The sequence below is a fragment of the Lampetra fluviatilis genome, chromosome 59 (assembly GCF_964198595.1).
Source record: "Lampetra fluviatilis chromosome 59, kcLamFluv1.1, whole genome shotgun sequence".
Lineage (NCBI taxonomy): Eukaryota > Metazoa > Chordata > Hyperoartia > Petromyzontiformes > Petromyzontidae > Lampetra > Lampetra fluviatilis.
In genome coordinates this window covers 2,098,421-2,124,266 of record NC_136333.1, presented here as the reverse complement: position 1 = coordinate 2,124,266, position 25,846 = coordinate 2,098,421, and the positions used below count along the sequence as shown (strand labels likewise).

Genomic DNA, 25,846 nt, shown 5'->3' with positions numbered 1-25,846 from the left:
GAAACGTCGTGATTTAATGTATTTTAATTTTTTTACCCACGTGACTTTACCGAAAAAAACAAAGAGTATGAATCCTTGCAGTCACGAAAACTTCAAATCTAGAGTTTTTCTAGTGAATACCCTGATATAGTAGTGAACGGCCCCTGTTATCGTGAACACCCTGATATAGTAGTGAACTTTCTCTCAGATCCGTGAGTGGTTCACCAAAACGAGCAGCGCCTGTATCTCTCAGCGGTGTAACGATGCACCGGTCCATCAGTCTGATTTCTTGAGCTCACGGTACCCGCATCTCGCAATCGCTCGGAAGAATCCACGGGCCTCGGCTCGTTCTGCGTTGCGCGCAATTGGTCTCGGAGTCACTGCCACCGTCCGTCAGCCCCCTCCTGCAGCCGTTTGGAAGAGGCGCTACCGTGCACCGCGATGTGAACACAGAAAGATGGATTCTTCGATTATCGAGTGGCATTACGACCCCCCCCCCACCACGAATCGCAACAATTCATACTCCAATTGCCACGAGATTCCCCGGTGGCAAAAGTGGGACATTACTTCTATTCCACTGGCGCATCCGGTGGGGGGCAGTGCCGAGCCAGCGCAGCAGCACGGGTTCAGGAAGACGCGGCGGTTTGCTTTTCCCACCGCGCGAGCCGAGCCGTGCCAGCGACGTCACACGGGCGACGTGGACACACGCGCGGCGACGCCGTCGTTGAGATTCGAGCTGACCGACGGCGCGCGCAATGGACACGCGATCAGCGCCGAGCCCGGCAAGCCCTTCTTGGGCCCCGGAGTCTCGTGTGAGCCCGGCGTTGCGCGGCTTCGGTTTTGCGGCTCGGCTCGGTAAATCGGCAGTCGAAACGCCGCCCGGTGGCCCGGTGCTGGGCCCCGACTCGGATGTGCCAGGAGGAAAAAACACGAGCGCAGTCCGTTCTCTTACAACGCCGCGAGTGGTTTTCATAACGCGAACTGGATATACGGTGATCGAGTGAACGGAACTACGTCGCGCGAGCCGGAATAAGCGGTCGTACGGCTGCCTCGGGATGCTGCTGGATGCTTCCAGATGCTTCAAGTCTTCGTTCGGCCTGCGTGCGCATCTCGCGTATTATCGCGGACCGTGCTCTACCCCTCCATATTATATATCATTTGTGACCAGGCAATTGTTCCGTAACGCGGCGTTCCTCGGGACACGCAACGACCGCGTGATAGAAGAACAGACTGCGTTGAGCGACTGCGAGCTTCAGCTCATTGCCGATGCCAGCACAGCTCGCTCGTACATTCAATGTGAACGCAGATGCCCCCGATGAACACTGCACGGAGCCGGCCTTCGCTCGTACGGCCTACTCTCTTCTCACAACGCGCGCTCGAGGGCCCGTTGCAACATCCGCCAACACCCCGCGGGGCGCCCGTGCGGTGTACAGAAATACGTCTTCGTATCACAATTCTTGGTCCCCTGTCGGTCAGGCTCCTTCACTAAATAAGTCTAAGTTTCACGCGGTACACAAATATAGTAGCATCTGTCAAAACACCTACGACGATTGTGCAGATGACTGCACGGTTGCTTTTTTTCACCTGCAGCTTTTAGCACGACTGTACAGGATACATCAATGCCCTAGTCATCTCCCTCCCTTCCTCTGGGATCCCACGTGGAATGTTAATGCTCCGTCTAACGGCCGCCGCGGTACATTCAGCACACTCGCCAGAACGCTCGTCATTACCGGCTACGGGGATTGCTGAGGACCAGTCCGCGACCCCTGCCGGGTCCGCAGTTGAAGCAATCAGTCTCATGCAACTTGGTCGCGTGCACCCGAAACGCTTGCATGCGGACGATCATATCTGCAAGCGGTTGCAGGAAGCATTTGCTCAATGGTCCACTTAAGGCTGGACACATGCGTGGTTCGGGTACGGTCCCCCCTGTTCAATTTCACCCCCCCCCCTCCCATCCCCCCCATCCCTCTCAACTATTTGTAGTCCAGCCAGAGGTCGCAACCGGGTACCCGATACCCGTACCCTACCCGATACCCGGCTACCCGTACCCGGCCGGGTACGGGTACCCGTTTGCAACCCTGGTGCGGCCGGGTACGGGCAGGCCGTGAGTCACTGGTGAGTAACCGTTTGTCACTCATTTCCCAACGTCTTGTCTCTTCTCACAATTCAAGTTCCTAGAATCAACCCACCCGCGCCTGCAACATGGCTTCATCCCAGAGGTCGCAATCGGGTACCCTATACCCGTACCCTACCCATACGGGTAGCCGGGTATCGGGTAGGGTACTGGTACGGGTACCCATTTGCGACCCTGGTGCGGCCGGGTACGGGTACGGGTAAGGAATCAAAACCCGTTTGCGACCTCTGAGTCCAGCGCTTGAGCCCCCTCCGGCCCAGGCGGTGCCTGCACAGCACTGGGCTAGCTACGCCGCGAGTGTGCACCCGGCGCAACGCGTTGCAAGCGAAAAAGAGAAGCGTGGTTGGGGAGCGGAGGGGCAGGTACCGGGAGCGCAGAAGTACGGTGTGACAGTGAAATATTTGCCGCGCGGCCCCCCCACGTAGCCACCGCAGTAACCTACAACACCTGTCACGAGATCGGACGAGATGATTTGGTTAACCCTGTTCATGAATTCGTGACGAAAAACCTCAGAGACACGTTTGCTCGGTTAGAGTGAGCGGCTCTCAATCGGAAGGTTGTTAGTTTAAATCATGATTTGGGGCGGTGGGGCGAGCGGAGTGGTGGTGCCATCATACCTCCCTCTGGGGTCAACAAAATGACAACCACTTTGTTGTGGGGAAGTCAACGGGTGGTTTTAGTTATGATGGACGGACTCGCCCCGCTGCCATCGGAACGTGGAACTTCCACCAACCCCTTTTCACAGAGCTGTGAACGGCAAACGAGCACCAATGATAAAATAATAAAAATAAAACGTAATAAAATAATTCTCACGACGTTTCGGCCACAACGCAAGCAGCCGTCCTCAGGTGAAGAACAGGTCTGTCGGAAGGACAGCGTCTTCAGACGGCTGCTTGCGTTGTGGCCGAAACGTCGTGAGAATTATTGTATTATGTTTTATTTTGTATTATTTTATTATTTCCCTTCAACGTGACTTTACCGAAAGAACCAAGAAGATGAATCCCTGCAGTCACGAAAACTTCAAATCGAAATTTGAGCACCAATGATTGAACGCTCGCTCCGAGTGGCAAGTCACTTCCATCGCCGCGACTTTTCCCACCCCTGTGTATATCTCTCGTCACGCGATGCGCGGGAGGGTTCAACCGAGGGCGATGTCGGAATTTTTTGTCCGCGAGGTTGGCGGCCTTGCCGTGGGCGCGCAAATTAAATCGCCGCCACTCGCCGTGCTCACGGGGGGGGGGGGGGCTCTCAGCCGGGGGCCCCGATCTGCGCGGGATGGCCAGCGACAAATCTATTGGGTATTCTTTGTTATTTTTGGTAAAGTCACGTAGATAAAACATTTTAATTAAAATTGATGAAAGTCAAACAAAAATAAAATAAAACTCACGACGTTCCGGAGGCAACACAAGCTTCCGTCTTCAGGTGGAACCGTCACAGCACGATAGCTGTATCAAGTGAGAGAAATTCCAAGAAAACAGTCCTTGTATATATACTGGTTGAGGGTGGGAGGAGCCAATGTGGGCCCTGAATATATTTTTTTATCTTTCACCCACGTGACTTTACCGAAAAAAACCAAAGAATATGAATCCTTGCAGTCACGAAAGCTTCAAATCTAGAAATATATTGGGCGTCAGGAGAGCCCGCGGGACGGGGAATTCGCCCGGCGTTGAGTGTGGCCGTGCGCGTGACCGGCCGGCTCTCGCGCCGGCTCCGAGTGACACGCATTCTGTTCGTCCGCTTGTTTTTTTAACCGAGTTGTCGCCATCGCCGTCGTGCGACGCAGAATCTTTCGGGGATCGCGGTCCGGCAGAGCGACCTCTGAAATCCCTTGCAGAGTGACCTCTGACCCCCACAGACGGCGGAAGCACCTTCTCCGCCTGCTTTGCAACCGTATAGTTTTAATTCTAATAGTTGTGATTTTGCCAAATTGAGTTTGAAGTCATGGGTTGTTATTTACTTTGGGCAGTCATTGGTGACCTGGCTGAGACCATTAACTCATTGCACAACTCGGTCCACGTGAGCATGTGGACCATCGTGCGAGTCTATGGGTCTCTACGTGAGTCTATGGGTCACTCTATGCGAGTCTATGGGTCTGTATGTGAGTCAGTGGCGACCATGCTGAGACTACTTCACTTAGGAACCTGGTTTAATCACCGTAGTTCAGAGGCTGAAACCTGCACAGTTAAACCCAAGGACTCAGAAGTACCGGTTCAACGTTTCTGACCTCTGAACCAATTGGTGGCTTCCTTCAATATAATTTAGACGACGACACGACTGTGACGGCTACTCACGATGAAACCCGACCATGCTACCGTAGCAACACAGAGACACAAGCCGGTGAGCCAGCGGAGCCGGTGCGCGTGCCCGGTCAGCCTGAACGCCTGCGACGTCCCCGCTTGTGCTTTCGAGGCCATGCGCTCGCCCGGTGAGCTGCGCCCCGGTGATTGCGATCACGGAGTGGGGGGTGCAAAGGAGGACCGGCAGGGGCGAGCGAGTGCGCGAGCCCGACAGACGGTGCAAAGTTTGGAGGACGGCTTCGAACGAGCCCGGCCGTCTCGCGGCCAACAGTCGACGGAGGCAGCCGTGCAACGCGCCCTGCCACGCGCTGGCGCCCAGCCAGAGGGCACCGCGGCGCTCGCCTGCGGCTCCGTGCCAGCGCGACGGGGGACCGGCGGGCAAGCGGCGCTTCGCAGCCAGCGCCGGTTAATCCGGGACGGAGGCCGGAACGCGCGCGAGCCCGCCGCTGAGCCGCAACCGGCAGCCGCGGATTACGGGCGTCGCCGGGCTCGCCGAGCCGTGATCCGGCAAAACCCGCCGGGGTGCCAGGCGGCGCCGCTGACGCCAGCACGAACTCCCCACCGCTTCCATCCCGCGGACCCGGCGGCGGCGGCGATGCACGCGGGCGGGGCTGGGATCAGAACTCGATCTTGCAGGCGGGGAAGGACTCGCTCTGCATGACCACGGTGCTGCTGCTGGCTAGCACCATGATGCCCAGCTCGCGCTGCCGCTCGTGCGTCTCCTGGTACCAGCCGCGCACGGCCGCCGTGTCGTACGTGGGGATCAGCGTCACCTGCGCGCACGAAAGAAAACGCGGACGGCGTCGGAATCGGCTTGGAAACGAGCAAACGCCGGCGCGGCGGTGGGAGGAGCGGAATGACGCGGCAGGCGGAGGCAGATGTTATCGTGTCGGATTTATCATGATGGAAAAATAAGAATTAGGCTTCACCCTTTCTGCCAATCGGGTTCAAAGACAAGGCACATATTATCAGAGCATGTTTTTTTGCAGACTTGATGCCTTGCAATGGGTGTGTCTATTTGGTGTTCGAACATCTTAACACCTCCTGTTTGATTGCCAGAAAGTGCTAAAGCCTTTTCTTATGGCATCATCATTTTGATCCTGCCAAAAAGGGTCCCATTAGAATCGTTCGTTTATCGTTTATCATTATCTGTCATTGTTCCACCGCCCCCCACATCACGGTGGGGGGGGGGGGGTGGCCCCCACACAACTCACCGTGTGGTTGACCCCCCACTCGGCCCGGCCGACCAGCAGTGCGTCGAGCGTGGCGCGACCCGGCGCCCTCGCGACACCGCCCGCGTCGTTCCCGCTCAGCACGTAGTGCGTCGCCCGCACGCGCCGGAAGAATTCGACGTCCACCTGTCCCTGCGCTCCGTGAGCGGGGATGTAGGCCAGGTCCACGTACACCGCGGCGGGGGGGGCCACGCCGCCACCCGCACCACCCGCACCACCCGCGCCACCTCCTGGGTCGGGGTTAGGGGTCAGACGCCAACGGACGGCGAGGGTCAGCGTAATACAGCAGAAGCCCTCCATAGAGCCCAATGTGTAGTGTGTAGTAGTGTAGTGTATAGTGTAGTGTATAGTAGTGTAGTAGGGTCAGCGTAATACAGCAGAAGCCCTCCAGAGAGCCCAATGTGTAGTGTATAGTGTAGTGTAGTTTATAGTGTAGTGTATGGTAGTGTAGTGTATATAGTGTAGTGTATAGTAGTGTAGTGTATAGTGTAGTGTATACTAGTGTAGTGTATAGTGTAGTGTAGTTTATAGTGTAGTGTATAGTAGTGTAGTGTATAGTGTAGTGTATACTAGTGTAGTGTATACTAGTGTAGTGTATAGTGTAATGTATAGTGTAGTGTATAGGAGTGTAGTGTATATAGTGTAGTGTATAGTGTAGTGTATAGTAGTGTAGTGCATAGTAGTGTAGTGTATAGTGTAGTGTATAGTAGTGTAGTAGGGTCAGCGTAATACAGCAGAACCCCTCCATAGAGCCCAATGTGTAGTGTGTAGTAGTGTAGTGTATAGTGTAGTGTATAGTAGTGTAGTGTATATAGTGTAGTGTATAGTAGTGTATAGTGTAGTGTATAGTGTAGTGTATAGTGTAGTGTATAGTGTAGTGTATAGTAGTGTAGTGTATAGTGTAGTAGGATCAGCGTAATACAGCAGAACCCCTCCATAGAGCCCAATGTGTAGTGTATAGTGTAGTGTATAGTATAGTGTATAGTAGTGTAGTGTATAGTGTAGTGTATAGTAGTGTAATGTATAGTGTATTGTATAGTGTAGTGTATAGTAGTGTAGTGTATAGTGTAGTGTATAGTGTAGTGTATAGTAGTGTAGTGTATAGTAGTGTAGTGTATACTAGTATAGTGTATAGTGTAGTGTATAGTAGTGTAGTAGGGTCAGCGTAATACAGCAGAACCCCTCCATAGAGCCCAATGTGTAGTGTATAGTAGTGTATATAGTGTAGTGTATAGTAGTGTATAGTGTAGTGTATAGTGTAGTGTATATTAGTGTTGTGTATAGTAACATAATGTATAGTAGTGCAGTGTTTAGTAGAGTAGTGTAGAATAGTGTATAGTGTAGTCTATAGTAGTACAGTAGTGTAGTTTATAGTGTAGTGTATAGTAGTGTAGTGTATAGTGTAGTGTATAGTGAAGTGTATAGTGTAGTGTATAATGTAGTGTATAAGTAGTGTATAGTAGTGTTGTGTATAGTAACATAATGTATAGTAGTGTAGTGTTTAGTAGAGTAGTGTAGAGTAGTGTATAGTGTAGTGTATAGTAGTGGAGTGTACAGTAGTGTAGTTTTTAGTAGTGTAATGTATAGTAGTGTAGTGTATAGTGTAGTGTATAGTGTAGTGTATAGTAGTGTTGTGTATATTAACATAATGTATAGTAGTGTAGTGTACAGTAGTGTAGTGTATAGTAGTTTAGAGTAGAACCCCTCCTAACGACAAGCCCTGTTAATGACTAATCGCTTAATGACGCGTCTCCATAGAGCCCAGTGTGTAGTGTATAGTGTAGTGTATAGTAGTGTAGTGTATAGTATAGTGTATAATGTAGTGTATAGTTGTGTCGTGTATAGTGTAGTGTATAATAGTGTAGTGTATAGTAGTGTATAGTAGTGTAGTGTATAGTGTAGTGTATAGTAGTGTAGTGTATAGTAGTGTAGTGTATAAGTGTAGTGTATAGTAGTGTAGTGTATAGTAGTGTAGTGTATAGTAGTGTATAGTAGTGTATAGTAGTGTAGTGTTTAATAGTGTAATGACGTACGTGTAAGTCATCAGTTTTTCTTCCGGTTTCGTTCCGATGACGTACACATACGGCAATGAAACGTACGTCATCGGAACTGAACCGGAAGAAAAAAAAATAATAATAGACTAGGCTCAAAAGAAAGCTGTCTCTGGTGTGGACCAATCAGTTTCAAAAACAATGAATATATTATCAGAGTATGTTTTTTGTTTGCATTCTGACCACAAGTATTGTGGTTAATGCGGACATGATTCCTTGTAAAAGGTTTCAGTTTGGTGTTTTAACATCTTAACACCTGTTTTGTTGCCAGAAAAAAGGGAAAAACCAATTCTCATATTTTGGTACTGGCAAAGGAGGTCCCATGATGTAGCTTCAATCAACTGTCTTCCAGTAAAGTCTTAAGGACCATTCGGCAGGGTGGTAGCAGCGCATTTATGAATGAACCCATTCATAAATGTGTGACTCCTTTAATCGACGACACTAAGAGAGTGACTACATAAAACCCACAGACAGACCTAGCTAAAGGGCCGCAGGTCGTCATCGACTAGAGCGTTTGTACGCACACCAAACGGATCAAGGCAATGGGGCAGCATTGTCAGCAGAGGGCAGCGCAGCAAAACAATCCATTGTTGTACTGTACTATCCTCCAAACGGCTATGCTCCCTGCCACCTTCGCTGACCCGCACTGAACAATGGTGTGGAGTATGGTCAAATAACCCCCCCCCCTCCCCCCCATGAACAATGTTCATCGCGGCATTCTTAGCGTGCCATCTCACCCTTCTTCTTGACGCCCGTGGTCGTTTTCAAATCTCCCGGGGACTTCTTGCCCACGCCGGGCCTCCCCGGAGGCGTCGTGGCCTTCCCGAGGTTCTTAGCGTTCGCTCCGGGTGACGGTGTCTTCACCCGCGGCTGTTTCTGGGTCTTCACGCTCTGGGGATCTCTCTTCGTCGCAGCTCCCCCTCGCATCTTCTCCATGGCCGGTCCATAGTTGGCGAGCTCGGGGTCAACCATGCGCACGGCGGGGTCGGGCGGGGGCGGCGTGGGGTCGAGTTTGCGTTCGGCTGACCACGCCGGACACGGGTCTCCCCCTGGCGGTGAGGTGGATGAGTTGACGGGCGCTGGTGTCGCCTCCGTGATTATCGTCTGCTCCCGAGCTGCCGGACCCACAGCAGAAGCAGCGCCAGCAGCAGCAGCTGCAGGGCCACAGGCCAAGGGACTCCCTTCCATCGCAGCCGTGGCCCAGCCGCGACCCATTTCCGGAGGCCCTTCCGAGTCCGACGACGAAACCACAGAGTTGTTGACCGACGTCGACGGGGTCTCGATGTCCACGTTGCTTTGCGGCTGCGTCGCCCACGATGACGAGGCGGCGGTGGGGTCGTCTAACCGGGCGGAGGAGGGGAACAGCTGTCCCGGGGTCGTCAGTGCCGCCGCAGCCTCGCAGATCCCTTGCTGGAGTTGACCCGAGGTCATCACAGAAGGGTCACCGCCACCCGTGGATGCCGAAGCCTCCAAACACTTCTGTCGGTCCTCTTTGCAAAGAAGGGGGATATCTATTGGCTGAGCAGCCTGAGTTGCACTCTGGTTCTTGTCTTGAGCTGTGTGATGACCACCTGCTCTGGCTGGGGAGCTGCTGCTGCTGCTACTGTTGTCGCATTTGTCCAATTGGAACGCTACGGACGAGGCCAGAGATCCGTGCTGCTTTTGCGTCATCTGATCACTCGCCATTGTCATGCTCACCTCTTCTGCCCGCCCAGGGGACACGATCTGGTCGGGCGAGGCCGACATTGGCCTGGAGGCCTCACCGCGGCCCACCGATGGGTTCTCCACGGAGGTGGACAGGGACTCATCCACCTCGGTGGACTGCGGCGAGCCCACATCGACGGGCAGCGAGGGAGACACGTCGTCCATGGTGCGGGCGTTGGGTTCGTTGAGGAAGGAGCTGGTGGCGATCGACGTGGTGGAGACGGTGACGCACGCCTGCAGGAAGCTGTCCTCCGTTGGCGTCGTGGACTTTGGGGAGGGCAAGTCCACTGCGGAGGTCTTCAGCTTGTCCTTGGCAGTTGGCTCTGATGTCCCCGCCGCCCTGTTGTAACTCTGATGTTGCAGATGATGTTCCTCCTCGGCAGCCTTGGGTGGCCCTTCGCTCGCAGTCCCTGGCATGCCTAGAGAAAGTAGCACCTCATTAGCCAAGTGCCTGGCTGTCTCCTTCTTCTCATCGTCCGGAAGAGGCACGCAGCCGAACGTTTTGGTATCCGCCAAGTGGATCACCTCCTTATTCGCAATGTCCTTAATTTCATTCATGATTGTTTCTCTGGACCCTAGGCCCCTGGCGGGGACGGACTCGTGATCGTCGGTCTGATTGACGCTGCAGCTCCCAGGCGATTTCTCAACCGAGCGCAGCTTGGGTTCTTCCAAACCCGCGTCCTCCTCCTCCTGCTCCCGGGCCGCTGCCGCCTCCTCAAACAGGAAGGAGGGTTCGTCGACGGGCGAGAGGTTGTAGGGCGTGTGCCCGGCGCTGGACGGAGGGGAGCGCGCTGGGGAATCGGCGTCGGCCAAAGCGTCGCTTTCTCCACTTTGGTCCGAGGCTTGGGGTCCCTTGTCGGCAGGGCTTTCGTCCGGAGTCAGCTTGATCTCCAGTGGCGTGAGGTCGAAGAGCACGGACCGCTCGCACGACGGGGTCTTCGTGCGGTGCAAAATGGACGTGGGAGCGCGCAAGGTGACACCCTCTGCCACGGCGCCGTCCTTCACGTCGTGGACCCCGGCGCTGGGAGGGCCCCTTTCCAGGCCGTGGAGCGCCAGGGATTCCCGGGAGGGCGACGAAGAAGTCTTCGGTGGAAAGTCAGACGTTTCAGATGTCTGCGACGACGTGACATTAGCGACGTCCTTCTCCGTGGCAGATGCACCGCCATGGGGTTGTGGAGTCGGCTCCGTAGCAGCCGCATCACTAGCGGAACCTTTCAGGCCTGTGTCTGCATGCGGATGGAGCGGCGCTGCGGCGGCACCGTGAACGCAGATATTTTCCGGGTCGGTGTTTGCGGCGTCAAATGTGGGGCCCTGCCTTGTTTCCGCGTCGCTTGTTATTGCCTTCGGCGCATGCTTCTCCACCGCTTCCGTCTCCGCTTTGTCGAGGAATTCGTTGGACTCTTGCTGCATGCCACTCGCGACTGCGCCATCTCCGTCGGCAGAACGCTTCTCACCGCCCGCTTCCGTGTGCTCTTCGGCTCCGGACGCATTCCGCTGGTTCTTATCTGGCGCACAGCGTTCATTCTTCTGTCTGTCGGGCTTTTGGGCCTGGTCCTCTTGGGGAGACGAGTCCAGGTTGCCCTCTACGTCCGTGGTGGTGATCCCCTCGTCGGGGGACAGCAGCGACTCGGCCACGTCGGTGCTGTCGGGCGTCTTGCTGTAGTCCTCGTGCACGGGGCTCGGGATGATCTTCTCCACGTACTGCTCCTCTGACACAAAGATGTCGCTGGGACTCTCCGACACCAGGGCCTTGTGTACCGCCATCATCGCCTGCAGGTTGTCCTGCTTCACCTCATCAAACTCCTTCATCAGGTCTTCCGGCGACGATGTGGGAGATGTCTTGGGGCCCGCCGATGCGTCAAACCGCCCTTTCAGCTTCTCCCTCAACTTGGGATGAACTCCCGCGAGTGGCTTCTTGATGTCTGCGGCCTCTTTCTTGGGAGATTTGACTTTAGCTGAGCCCTTCCTGCCCTCTGAGGATGGACCCGCGGCCTTCGCTGCTGGCTTTGGTGATCTCCGCTCATCCTCCTTTTTCCCGGCGGGCTTCGTGTCGTTTTTACTCACCTTCTGAGCGTCCCTCTTCACCTCCGGCTTCTTGCCGTCCTTCTTCACGGAGCCCCTGTTCTTCACCGCCTCGGAAGACAAATCCAGTTTGTTCTTCGCTAACGGGTCCCTCTTGTCCATCTTCTCTCCACCCTTGCTCTGCCTATTGTTGGCGTCTGACTTCTCCACCGCCTCCTTGTTGAGGTTCCTCCTGCTGGAGGAGGAGCGGGATGAAGAAGACTTCACGTTCTCCTTGCTGGCTGCCTTCTGCCCCGGGCTGGCGTTCTTTGCTGCGGCCGTGCCCGACGTCACGTCTCTCTGCGTGGCCAAGGGGATCTTGAGGAACTCCAAGTGCTTGAGCTTCTCCAGGCTCTCCAGGACCTTAGCTTGTGGCGCGTTACCGGGGAAGAGGACACGGACGATCCTCTCGGTCGGGTCTGCGGGATGCCACACCACCAGCACCGCCACGGACTCTGTGCCGGTGGCGCAGGGGGCCGCCGCCGCCGCCGGCACCGCCGCCCCGCTCTCCTTGTGCCCCATCACGCCGTTGCCGCCCTTGGCCCTGTTCGACGGCAGCTTCTGCCCGAGCGGGTTACCCTCGCGACCTTCCCTCACTGGGCTCAGCACGTACATGTCAAGGTGTCCCACGCCCAACTTGTGGAAGAGGATCACCGGCTCAATGGTGGGCGCCGACAGCCGGAATAACGGCTGTGGAGCCACTCGCAGCTTCTCCAAGCTCTCCAGGATCACCGTGGACACCACGAGGCTCCCCTTGTCACGGGCAGTAGCCACCTCCGCCGCCAATTCAGCATTGTTGCCGTTGTTGTTGTTGTTGCTTTTTTCCGGGACGTTGTAGAACACCACGCCCAGCTCGGGAGAGATGAGGAGATTCGGTGACTTTCGGAGCGACCAGGCCGGCGACGATAACGACGGCGGTGACCTGGGACCGATCTCATCGTCGCTCCCCCCTCCTCCCTCCTCCGCGACCGCCTCGGAGATCTTCCGCCGCAGGAAGGAGGCAAAGCCGGGGAGGTTGTCGGTGCCCGTGTGCGTGAGGATGGTGGCGTCGACACGGTCCAGGTGCCTCACCAGCTTCCAGAAGCACGACCGGGCCTCCGAGCCGCCATCCACCAGGAGGTTGAAACCGCCTACGGCAAAGAGTGCCGAGTCCCCGCGCCCGCTGGGGAACACGTAGCAGCACGGACGAGACAGCTTGAGGAAGCCGCTTGCCAGCGGAGGCTCCAACAGGTCGAAGGGTGACGTTGAGCCCAGGAGGGCGTCCGGAGAGCCGCCCCCCCACAGGCTCCCCCCATTTATCGGGTCCATGGCACCTGGTGTGGATCGTCAGGCTCGGCGTCAGATCTGCAGTTGAGGGATAGAAACAACTCATTTTAAGAACGTTGGGGGGTTCCTCAAGAGGGGAGGACATTCGATCTGTGTAGCCCGCCAGTAAGGGGGCAGTGATCGCTTTGTATTAAGGTAATCGCAATTGAGTATTGCACGCGATGTGGTGATACAGCAAAATAATGCGATTTGATTATACAAAACAAGTCGTACGATGCAACTGTTTATTGACCAAAGGTGCCGATACGTAGAGATCATCGCCCCCTGCTGTGAAAACTCGACAGGACCTTCATGCAAATGAGTTGTTGAGAGTTTTTTTTCCTTGTTGAATAAGCATATATATGAATACTAGCAGAAGTACCCGGCGTTGCCCGGGTGAAAAATGTATTTCTTAATAACCTTACATATATACACAGATGGGCTGCTACCCCTGCGCCCCCCCCCCCCCAGCCACGATCTCCTCGGCTGCTGTGCAGTAATATGTACGGCCTATAGTGTGGTGGGGTGTCGAGGCCTAGTACCGTGCAGAGCCTCCGGCCTCGCCTAGATTGCCCACCCGGCTGAGGCTGGGTACTGGGGCCGTCCCCCCCCCCCCCCCCCCCGCGCTACAATAATACTGTCTAATCGCTATAATTTTATTATCTACCGACCCTATAATAGTAATTGCACACATTGGGGTGGGGGGGGAGTGAAGAGGACGTGAAACTTTGATGAATTTACCTCAGAGTCGCGTGTTAATGCGTGCGCATATTTTTTACGGGAATTAAAAATGGCGTCCACTCCGCAGCGAATGCGTTGCTACCCGTTGCCAGGGGCAACCGCCGTGGAAAACCAAACGGACCAATCGTGTCTCGCAAATCCCTCACATTTCGTCCAATGAAACTGCGTATGGTCCGGCGACACACAGACACACACACAGACAGACAGACAGATTTGCGATTTTATATATATAGATAGCATACTGTACAAATATTCTGTGCAATTTTATGAAAAAAATGTATTGTCGTAATCATCGGCCGTGGTCAATCTAACTTCTTAAAGGCATAAGTGATACGATAGAGAAAATAATAATATCCGATGGGACTGAGTCGTATGTATGTATAATGAACTTTTTTCACATCGTGCAGAATATGTTTGAACAACTTCAGGAAGAAAACTACAAATATGAAAGGAAAACAAAGATGCATAAGAAATTCGCGACGACACAGTCGGGGATACCAGGTCAGAGGGCAGCTGGAACATAGAGGCCAATTATTCAATGTGATTGTACCACCCGATAATTTCGTACAATTCATAGTCAGCCAGTATCAATCCACTGCTGGATGAGTGACTCCCCAAGCCGTTGCCATCCCGTCATAGTCCCACGAAGCTACGATCCATGAAGCATCTGCGCACGAGCTGTTTTCATCTCGCTCCATCTCCATAGCGAACATCCCTTTCAGGCGTGTTCCTTCCCTTGGTTGGCATTCCCTCGTTAGTCTCAGCCACTGGCCGTCATCTTGTTTTAGCTGCGTGTCCTGGCCAAATAAACGTCTTTTTTTTGGAATAAACTTTTCTTTAACCTGCATCTATTCCTCCAATCCATAGTGTTCCCCTTCCTGCATCTTGGTGTAATTCCAAGCTCGCACCCACCTCTCCACGCTTGATTTTCGCACTCTTCAGTTTTCGTTCCATCACCGATTCGTCGCTTGTCGTAACGGCTAACCTGCCCTGATTGAAAACTTTTTTCTCTGGGCACGTTGTGCCAATGCGGCCAGAATTAGATTCGATGCTTCCTTGCTCCGGAAGGCGGGAGGCGGAGGAGGCTAGGCTCGTAATTATAGTGTGGCTGACGCCTTAATGCGCGCCTGCGCGGGCTGCATCCGCGACGTTTCGATAAAAATGGAGCGCTAAATACAGGGGTGCAGCGACGGTGGGAGAGGGGTGCGAGTGATGTCAGAGCCAGTCCTGCGAGCTGGCAAGCGTGCTTGTGGCCACCCTTTGCGAGTGGGACCGAGTCTCGTGGCAGCTAAACGGCGCTCTGTTCCATCTTAGAATACCCGCTAATTTGTGAATTTAATAAAAAAAATCCCCCAGATTTCTCAGGCCCCCCCCACCTCCCCCAAAATGTAAATTCTAATCTCACCTTAAATTTCGATTTAAAGCTTTCGTGACTGCAGGGATTCATCGTCTTGGTTCTTTTGGTAAAGTCACGTAATGTCGTGAGAATTATTTTATTATGTTTTATTTTTATTATTTTATTACTTCCCTTCTACGTGACTTTACCGAAAGAACCAAGAAGGATAATCTCACCTTTACAAGTCATCCAATTTATTTGCCCTCTCTGTCCCTCCTCGGATCTCTGCCTGAAGGAGGGCCCGTCGCCCAAACCATCGGTCTGCCTCAGTGGTGGTCAGCATGGGCCACTATAATTTACAGTCCTTTATCAATCCGGTGCTGGATGGGCCCAGGTGCGAGAATTTAAATGCCACCCCCCACCTCCCATACGATTCACCACCCACCCCTCTGAGTATCCATCGCCTGGACCCATCAAGTGGCTCCGTGAGCCCTGGCACATTTGCAACTGCCTGCACAGTCAGTTTCAGTTTCACTTTATTAGGCACAGCCCTGTGAGCCGTGCGGCTATTTGAATCGGGTGCAACCGCAACAAACAAAAACATGAACAAGGAACATCTTCAAGTGACTACACGCAACAGAAAATTTCAGGAAAAAACAGCAAAGTCTTCCAGAAAAAGCACAGTCACTAGCGACGCCCACGACCCAGTGCTTCGTGCAGTGAGCCGGTGCGAGCAAGCAAGCGTGTTTTTGGAGACAAATTTTAGGTCGGTGATAATTTCCGTCATTGTGATTTTCCTGCCCCGAGGCAACGGGTCACGGCGGGCATGGAAACCGCTGCCATCGCGACGGCGGCGGTCTCCGGGGTGACGATGGGAGTCGTGAGCCGTGGTTCTCGCGGATGGACCGGCCACCCACAGTGTCGTGCCACATCAAGGCAGGAAGCTCCCCTCACTTCACAAGTGGGGGGGGGGGGGTGGATCATGCACAGACTGGACTGACACCATCAACTCACTACGCTTGAGGATCCAGTTTAATTTCGGGCAGCTGAAACCTGAATTTGTAACCAGGGTCTCGGCGTTGTCAGTCACCCTGGCCACCTCCTTCACGGCGCTTGAAAGGAATTCTAGATTTGAAGCTTTCGTGACTGCAAGGAATAACTCTTAGGTTTTTTCGGTAAAGTCACGTAGGTAAAAAAAAGAAAATTGATAAAAGTAATAATAGAAATTATTTATTATTTCCATGTGATTTATTATTTTATTTTATTTCTATTATTACTTTTATTAATTTTAATTTTATTTTTTTACCTACGTGACTTTACCGAAATAACCTAAGACTTGAAAGGAATCTCAGAAATATTTCTGTGATATTCATTTCTGTGGGCCGTGCTGAAATATCGGTGGAGGGCTGCGGGCGGAGGGGGAAGGGGTTATAACTGTGCTGTGAGTGTTCCGTATGGATTCTTTGTCTCGCGACGTGACACCAGTGGCGCAATTGCAATAACATTTGGTAAGACGGCGAAAACACGTGGACAGTGTACTAATACGTAATCAACCGGGCTATGCGTTAATTGTGTGTTGACCGACTCTCTGTGTTGCATTACATTACATTTCGATATTTTACTAGGTTATTTAATTTTAGTGTGTCTTTTTCCTGATTTTCAAGTTTGCGTGCCGTGCCGCGTCGTCATCTTACTTGCAGCAGCATCACGTTGCCGTCCACTCATTGATATGCAAATTTTTTTTCTCTGCCCCCTCCCTCTCTCCGCCCCCGCCCCCCTCTCTATATTTAAGGCACCGTCACAGAAACGACCTCTCTCTTTGTGCCGATACGTGCTCTCTCTCTGTGTCCTTGTGATGTCTGTCTGCTTGTATGTCTGTCTATAGTTTTCTAGTTAGATTTTTGTTGCTATTTCTTTTATGCCTGATGATGATTGCTTGTGTTGCAATCGAAACGTCGTAATATGCTATTATTTAATTTATTATTTTATCTTTAGACGTGACTTAACCGAAAGAACCAAATAATAATTCCTGCAGTCACGAAAGCTCCACAATAAAGATTGTACTAATAGGGTTTGTCCCCTTTTTTCTGGCAACAAAACTGACACCTTTTGCAAGGAATCATGTTAACATTAACCACAATACTTGCAGTCAAATGCAAACAAAAAACAATACTCTGATAGTTTATGCATTGTCTTTGAAACTGATTGGTCCACACCAGAGACAGCTTTCTTTGGAGCCTAGCATTGTCTTTGAGTTGTGCGCCTTTTGGCGTCATCTGGTCGAACACCATATGAGACTAGGCTCCAAAGAAAGCTGTCTCTGGTGTAGACCAATCAATTTCAAAGACAATGCATAAATTATCAGAGTATTGGTTTTTGTTTGCATTTGACTGCAAGTATTGTGGTCAATGTAAGCATGATTCCTTGCAAAAGGTGTCAGTTTTGTTGCCAGAAAAAAAAGGGGAAAAACCCTATTAGTATATTTTGGTACTGGCAAAGGAGGTCCCATGACGTGGACAGTGTGTTGATCACCTGCCCCTGGACAACCTAGTCCAGGGGTCGGCAACCAAAATAACAAGAAGAGCCATTTCTTTCCAATTCGGTACAAAATTCAGTATTTCAAGAGCCGCAATGCATCTGAGTACATACTGTACATACGTACATATCGTCAAGAAGCAGCCCGTAAAGAGCCGCATGCGGCTCCGGAGCCGTAGGTTGCCGACCCCTGACCTAGTCCATGTGTAGAGGTGTTACAGAGGGCTTAACAAACACACTGGGCGTGGTTATGCCCGTACACCGAGAGGCGCTTACATCCACGTCCGCGCCGTTCAGCCTGGGGGGCTGACACGGAGCTGAGATCCCCCACGGCCCCACCCCTCAGTGGGGGAGTTGCTATACAAGGCGGTGAGCCGGAGGGCTCGGGGTTCAGTGTTCAGCCTAAACCAGCGAAGCAAGAAGACCGGCTAGATAGGCCCTGGGACTCCCCTGGCTCGCCGTCCTTCTCAGGACCGACCAGGCCGAGCCAGTGGCGTGGCCCCGAGAGCCCAGAGCCGATGCTCTTGTAAGAGCCGGTCTGGGGACTCAGGGTGCCGTAATCCCAGCTTAACCAGGGCTGGGTTAGCTAGCCTCCCCTAGCCCGGTAGTGGAGGACCTAAGAGTAGGCTAGCCGTGTGATAGAGTGTTGATCTCCCAGTTATACGGGTGATGGGGCCGATACCCCTTCAAGTGTCGTACATCTCGGCCTGTTATGTACTTTGTGCTTAATAAATAAGTGTGCCTCCTACTACGTCGTCCAAGTCTCCTGGAACCTACTACACATGGGCCAAATAAGACACTGGTTACCACCTAAGAGAGCAAAACTTTAGTCGTACCAGTTTATTTGTAGGGCTAAGTGTGAGCGAATTACTTGATATCCCCACTCATTACAAACGGTCATCGCATCATGCACTGTTCTTGGCCGCGTACATGTGAAGTATTGGAAAATGACGGCAGGAAACTCCTTGACGGGAACACACTTCTTTTATTAAATCTTGACTTGTAACAATACAACGCGTGGCCTCTCTTCTTCACAATGCGCTTCTCTTGACTCTGGATTCTGTGCTGCCGGCTCTCTGTGCCTCGTGTAGACTCCGCGCCTCGGCTACACTCCTCTCTCGCCTCGTGTAGACTCTGCGCCTCTGCTACACTCTCCACTCGCCTCGTGTAGACCTTGCATCTCTCTCTCTGGCTACACCGTATGCATACTCGGCTCGTGTAGACCTTCCTCTCTCGCTGGCTACACCGTATGCATACTCGGCTCGTGTAGACCGTTCTCTCTCGCTGGCTACACACTATACATTACTCAGCTCGTGTAGACCGTTCTCTCTCGCTGGCTACACACTATACATTACTCAGCTCGTGTAGACCGTTCTCTCTCGCTGGCTACACACTATACATTACTCAGCTCGTGTAGACCGTTCTCTCTCGCTGGCTACACACTATACATTACTCAGCTCGTGTAGACCGTTCTCTCTCGCTGGCTACACACTTATACCTTACTCTCCTCTACTCTCCATTACTCTCCTCTCCGGGCTCTATCTCTGCACCTTCGTCTTCATTCTTAGATGGTTCCACTTCTGCCCCTGCTCCTCTGTGCATCACCTTATATACCCCTTCTTCCCGGGAGACGGAGCGGATGCGGACCTCAACGTCGGCACCGCTCCTCAGTTACCCAATCCCCACGCGCTATCCCTACGATCCGGTTCCGCTCAGCGCGTGTTTCCACTCCCCGACCAATCACACCGCGCTGCTACCCGATCACTCCCTCTGGGCACGTCACCGGCACACAGCCAATCAGCAGCACTACCCCCACCCGCGCACTGACGCCTGCTCCTCCCCGTCAGCGCGCGTCACCACACACACACCCGTACATACGCGCTGGCACACGACATATACACCCAGCGCGTATCACCAATACATCACCCCCTCCCACATAGCTCGCAGCCGGCCCGGCTGCTAACAACAACCAACCGCGACGATAAAACGACAACCAACAAAAAAAAACCCCGTAACCCCCCGAGTGTGCCCCGTAACATAACACCACAACAACAACAACAAGAATAACTATGTACAGATTGACAATGAACCCGAAAAGTCAACAATAACACGATACGAGCAAATTCGAAACGAACGCGCCCCACGTCCCTGCGACTACACGCAGTGACGAGGCGCTCCAACTGCCCCGACTCCTCACGAGGCAGGTCATGCAAAGTAGCACGACCTGGCGCGAGTCCGTCTGGCTGGTCCATCGTATGGGGCGGGACACTGACGACCGTCCGGCGGTTCCGGCTGCTCCAGACGGCGCGGAACGGGCCTGAAAGGGCCGGCCCCGCCGCGGAGATCCGGCCGCCGGTGATCGGCAGCTGTCAGTTCCGAGACACCTGGGAGCAGATCAGGCGAAAATACGTGTGGATCAGGCAGAGACATTTCCCCCTCTGGGTCGCCGGTCACGTCACACGCCCGGCCATCACGACACAAGGGGAGGCCATATGGAGGCGAGAACGGTTTCAGTCGGGAGGGGTGAACGTACCACCGGCGCTTTCCCCACTTTATCTGAACGCACTGGGGCCGTGCAACGCGCACGACCTCCACGGGTCCCCTCCACGGTCTCAACAATTTAGGCGACGTAGCCAAGGGTGCCTGAGGGCAATGCAGCCAGGCCCTGTCACCTGGTTTCCATTCGTGCATGGACACCTTCCGTGTCCGCAACCGTTCATTAGCAATTTGGCGAGCCCGCGAATTAAGCCGCGCGGCCTCCCTCGCCTCTGTCAGCTTGTGAATATTAAACTTAATATGTTCTGCCAAATTAGAATTAGTTCGTGGAGCGGACAGGCCAAGTTGCGTTTCTATTGGCGGGTCAGCTTCCCGACCGTACATCAAATAGAATGGGGAAAACCCCGTAGCTGCATGGGGGGCCATTCTATACGCGGCAAGGACTCCCGGGACCTGCAGGTCCCAATCTACATGTGCCTCGCACACCTGCTGGCACAGCATGGAAGTCAAGGTTTTGTGGAGTCTCTCCACCATCCCGTCAGTCTGCGGGTGGTACGGGGAGGTACGCACCTTCTTGGTACCCAACAGATCGCACACCTCTTGCAACAATTTACTCGAAAAATTTTTACCTTGGTCGGTCAGCAGGCGTTCGGGAGCCCCCTTGTCCAGGACATAGCCCTGGACGAAGGCATCCGTCACAGCCGCTGCCGACTGGTTAGCGAGAGGCCACGCCATAGGCCATCGGGTAAAGTATTCGACCCCCACTAACAAATATTTATTCCCTCTCGGCGTGACTGGGAAGGGCCCCAAAATATCGAGTGCAACGAGCTCGTTGGTACGCGAGACCTGAATAGATTGCAGCGGTGGATTAGTTGCCACGGCCGGTGGTTTACGCCTGGCGCACTCAACGCACCCCTTCAGAATATGCACCACATCACTTCCCATTCCCGGCCAGTAATAGTCACGCTGAAGCAGGGCAAGCGTCTTGTTAACTCCCAAGTGCAAGAGGCGTTCGTGTGCCGCCAAGACAACCCTCCCCCTCACAGCGGAAGGCACCATGAGTGCGTTCCGCCGGGACAAACTGTCCCATTTCAATAACACGCCCCGCTCAAGTACATAGGAGCCGGTACGCTCCTGGTCCCCCTCGGGACCCCCAACCTTGCGGCGCAATGCTAGCAGCGAGCTGTCCACCATCTGGAGGCGGCCCCATTCGCTGAGCGACAGCGAGAGCAGCGAGTCCCGACCCTGAGAGGCAGTGGAATCATCCCCGATCGGTGCGCCCGCTGTCGCAGCCAGTGCCCCCATCTCCCCCGCAAGCGTCGGTTTACAGCGCGCCGATCCCGACAAACACGCGCATTCATCACAAGGCAACAACCGCGACAAGCAATCGGCATTCGTGTGTCGCAACCCCTTACGGTACGTAGTCGTAAACTGATAGTCCTGGAGGACTTCCAACCACCGCGACAACTGGCCCGAGGGCTGGGCGACCCTCAATGAATACTGTAGCGCCGCGTGGTCCGTTCTGACTGTAAAGTGACGACCATAAAGATATGGCCTAAACTGCTGCACAAAAAAAACAATGGCAAGCAGCTCGCGCCGGGTGACACAGTAGCGCTGCTCCGCCGGAGACAACACCCTACTACCGTAGGCGACAACTCTTTCGACACCCCCAACGACTTGGGATAGCACCCCCCCAATGCCCGTGTTGCTAGCATCCGTGTCCAGCAAAAAGGGACTGGCAAAATCGGGATAACACAAGGGTGGGGCACCCACCAAGGCGTCCCGGAGGGAGCGAAACGCGGCCTCCTCCTCCGGTCCCCATTTGAACTTCACTCCCTTCGCCGTTAGAGCGTGCAAGGGTTTTGCAATAGTGGCGAAGTGCTCAACGAACCGCCGATAATAAGAAGCAAACCCGATGAAACTACGCACGTCGGAAACGGACGTAGGTGTCGGCCACGAACCGACACAATCCGTCTTCGCGGGATCGGTGGAGATCCCCGAAGAATCGACAATGTGACCCAAGTATCTAACGGACCTACGAAGGAGGTGACATTTGGCCGGTTTAAATTTCAACTTAGCCGATCGCATTCGCAAGAACACCCCTCTCAATCGCCGGAGGTGTTCCTCAAACGTTTTACTGAAAACAATGACATCGTCCATATAAATCAAGCATGTATCCCACTGCAAGCCCGACAAAACCAGCTCCATAAGTCGCTGAAACGTCGCTGGAGAGGAGTGAAGTCCCATGGGTAACCGGTTAAACTGGAACAGCCCCCCTGGAGTCCGAAATGCTGTCTTAGGTTTCGACTCTTCGTCGAGCGGCAACTGCCAAAACCCCGATAACAAATCAAGAGTCGAAAAATATCGCGCACCAGACAATGCATCGAGGGACTCATCCATCCTGGGGAGCGGATACGCGTCAGCCACAGAGATCTTATTCAGGCGACGGAAATCAACGCAGAATCGCAGGGACCCGTCCTGCTTCTTAACCAGCACAATAGGCGCTCCCCACGGGCTAGAGGAGGGCGAAATAATATCGGCTTCTAGCATATCGTTAACAGCTGACTGAACATGTTCCTTCTCCACGGGACTCAGTCGGAAGGGATTTAGCCTGACCGGCGCCGCATCGCCCGTTTCAATGTGATGGTGCAACAAATCCGTGCACCCAATGTCATACTTATGTTTACTGAATACATCAGAGAATTCAATGAGCAACTCGCGCAGCGCACCCAACTGCGCCGCCGACAAATCGTCCGAGGCGGCACATAACGAATGGACCCACTCAAGGTCTTCCCTTGGCTCAACGTTCCGCGCGGGGCTCGAGCCCACCTGCGCAACCAACCCATCATCCCCAGGGACCTGCGCCGCGTGAGCCAGCACGGTGCCCTGCGGAATGACAGCTGGTCGCGACCCCGCGTTCAAAACCATCACAAACGGATCCCTGTCAGCCCGCACCAAAGTGTGAGCCACCGATAAATCAAGACCCCCGACAGCCTTGTTAGAAGGACCCAAAAGCATACTCTGTCCCGAAGCCTCCCTCACCCATGGTTTCCGCAACCGGAGGGGAATCAACATCTGTGAACCCGGGGGCACTTGCACTGTCTGCGTCGCCACCGCTTGTATCGTAGCGCACGCCGTCCGAATGTCAGTAGGGCCCGTCAAAAATGAAATCCGGCGACCCGATGGCAGTTCAATGCATCGTTGATCGATAAGAATTTTAATGGGCATTTTAGCCAAAAAGTCAGTGCCCAAAAGACACGGAACTGCCAAAGAAGACGAAACGAAAACGGGTCCCGACAATTTGATATCTCCAATGCAAATGGACGCCCTAACCTGACCGATAATGCCCAACGATCCCCCATTAGCGGCGTAAAATGGCACATCCACTGGAAGCAGCGGACGACATTGGACCGGAAGAATATTATAAATGAGGTCCGATATAATAGTTGCCGATGCCCCCGTGTCCACTAACACCCTAATCTCAACCCCATCAATAGATCCCGTAACAACGGACGAACCCGCCGAAGCAGCCACAATTCTATGCCCCAATTCCGCCCATTCAATGTCTCCCTGGTCCCGGCCGAACCCCCCTCGCCGAACCGAATCCCCGAACCTTAACCGGCCCTCCTCCGCCGCAACGCGGCGTCCCATGTGTGCCGAATAAACAGGCCGAGCGTGTGAGGTGCCGCGACTTGCCGGGGATTGTAGAGATGACTTGGGCTCTCGGTCGTCGTCCAGCCGAGCTCCCATGGCGCGCTGCCGCGGAGCGCGGCACCCGGACGCCACGTGGCCCCGGAGGCCGCAGTTATAGCACGTGACGAGGGTCGGAGTAGATCTTGGTTGCTCCGACTTTCGGCCCGATCGCAGAGGCGACCGGGCCCCCGGCCTCCAGTCCCCTGGTCGTCCCGTGGCGAACGCCTCCTCTCGTGGGCTGACGACTTGGGGTTCGGCGACCACCAAACCCGGGGCTGCGACGACAGCAGCGTTGCAACCAACGCCTTGCTTCCGTTGCAGGGCCTCGTGCGCTTGAATACTCGTGGCGACTCTCAAAGAAGAAATATCAATCTCGTCAGCTGTGTTGATAGGGACCCCCCGGTCCTGCGCCAACTTGAGCAGCTGCTCCAAAACCATCGCGTCTTGGCCCTCCTCGTCCATCCGAGGGAACGCAGCATCAGCAAGAGCCAGCAACGCCGTGCGATAGGCCAGCGCGGTCTCCGTGGCCGCTTTCCGTCTTGCGTAGAACTGATGGCGGCACGTAGAGGGAGGCCCGTAGACCCTGGCCAACAAACCCAGCGCATCCTTCAGCGTGGAGCGGTCCGACTTCCGTGCAGCCCTGAAGGCCGCGAGCGCGTCGTCGTCCAGCATGGCGGGCAATGCCCGCAGCGCCGTAGCATCGGACCACGCTGACATCTCTTGATGCGCCAAAAACCTTCGCTGAAATTGGCCCCAGTCTCCGCCTTCCGCCTTGAAGGCTGACAACGTGGGCAGGCGCTGCTGAAAAATGAAGTCATCCGCCTCGTGGTTCCTCTCCGCCTGTCCGTCGGTGTCTAAGATGGCGGCTCCAGCAGCAGACGTAAGATGGCGGACCCCCTCGCGCGCTGATGACGTCGATGCGCGCGCTTGGGAACCCACCACCACGTGGCGCTCGCCGTTCCCGCCAAAAGTAGGCCCAGGCGCAATGGCGGGAATCCCCCATTCGTTTTGGCGGGAATCTGCGGGGCGACCTTGTAAAATGTCCCCCACCGTCCCCGCTCCTCCCGACGAGCTGATCTCCGCCAAGATGGACGCGGCGGCGAGCAGCAGCTCCGCCAGTCGGGAGTGCGCCTCACGAAGCCCGGCGTCTGTCCCCGGTCGCTCGGCCGGCGCCGTCGACGGACCCTGCAGCGTGGGCAAGTCCTCTTCCTCACCCCCCGCCACCAGCGGCCCCGAGTCGTCCAGGTCTTCCTCGCGGTCAATCCCGTGGGTCCTACGGGTCTTCCTCGTCTCCATACTTGGAAGCCCGTTTCACTTCTGACGCCAGATGAAGTATTGGAAAATGACGGCAGGAAACTCCTTGACGGGAACACACTTCTTTTATTAAATCTTGACTTGTAACAATACAACGCGTGGCCTCTCTTCTTCACAATGCGCTTCTCTTGACTCTGGATTCTGTGCTGCCGGCTCTCTGTGCCTCGTGTAGACTCCGCGCCTCGGCTACACTCCTCTCTCGCCTCGTGTAGACTCTGCGCCTCTGCTACACTCTCCACTCGCCTCGTGTAGACCTTGCATCTCTCTCTCTGGCTACACCGTATGCATACTCGGCTCGTGTAGACCTTCCTCTCTCGCTGGCTACACCGTATGCATACTCGGCTCGTGTAGACCGTTCTCTCTCGCTGGCTACACACTATACATTACTCAGCTCGTGTAGACCGTTCTCTCTCGCTGGCTACACACTATACATTACTCAGCTCGTGTAGACCGTTCTCTCTCGCTGGCTACACACTATACATTACTCAGCTCGTGTAGACCGTTCTCTCTCGCTGGCTACACACTATACATTACTCAGCTCGTGTAGACCGTTCTCTCTCGCTGGCTACACACTTATACCTTACTCTCCTCTACTCTCCATTACTCTCCTCTCCGGGCTCTATCTCTGCACCTTCGTCTTCATTCTTAGATGGTTCCACTTCTGCCCCTGCTCCTCTGTGCATCACCTTATATACCCCTTCTTCCCGGGAGACGGAGCGGATGCGGACCTCAACGTCGGCACCGCTCCTCAGTTACCCAATCCCCACGCGCTATCCCTACGATCCGGTTCCGCTCAGCGCGTGTTTCCACTCCCCGACCAATCACACCGCGCTGCTACCCGATCACTCCCTCTGGGCGCGTCACCGGCACACAGCCAATCAGCAGCACTACCCCCACCCGCGCACTGACGCCTGCTCCTCCCCGTCAGCGCGCGTCACCACACACACACCCGTACATACGCGCTGGCA

General features: G+C 54.3%; 1 protein-coding gene across 1 annotated transcript in view; it reads right to left on the bottom strand.

Moving 5' to 3' along the window:
- Window positions 1-2,956: 2,956 nt before the first annotated feature.
- LOC144950766 (uncharacterized) overlaps window positions 2,957-25,846 on the bottom strand; it is a 29,185-nt gene continuing 6,295 nt past the window's right edge. Inside the window, exons 2-4 of the mRNA XM_078880848.1 lie at window positions 8,431-12,802; window positions 5,625-5,872; window positions 2,957-5,183 (exon numbers count right to left, since the gene is read on the bottom strand). Coding sequence (XP_078736974.1) covers window positions 5,028-5,183; window positions 5,625-5,872; window positions 8,431-12,766 — 4,740 coding nt within the window. The 5' untranslated portion in view covers window positions 12,767-12,802 and the 3' untranslated portion in view covers window positions 2,957-5,027. The remainder of the gene's footprint in view (window positions 5,184-5,624; window positions 5,873-8,430; window positions 12,803-25,846) is intronic.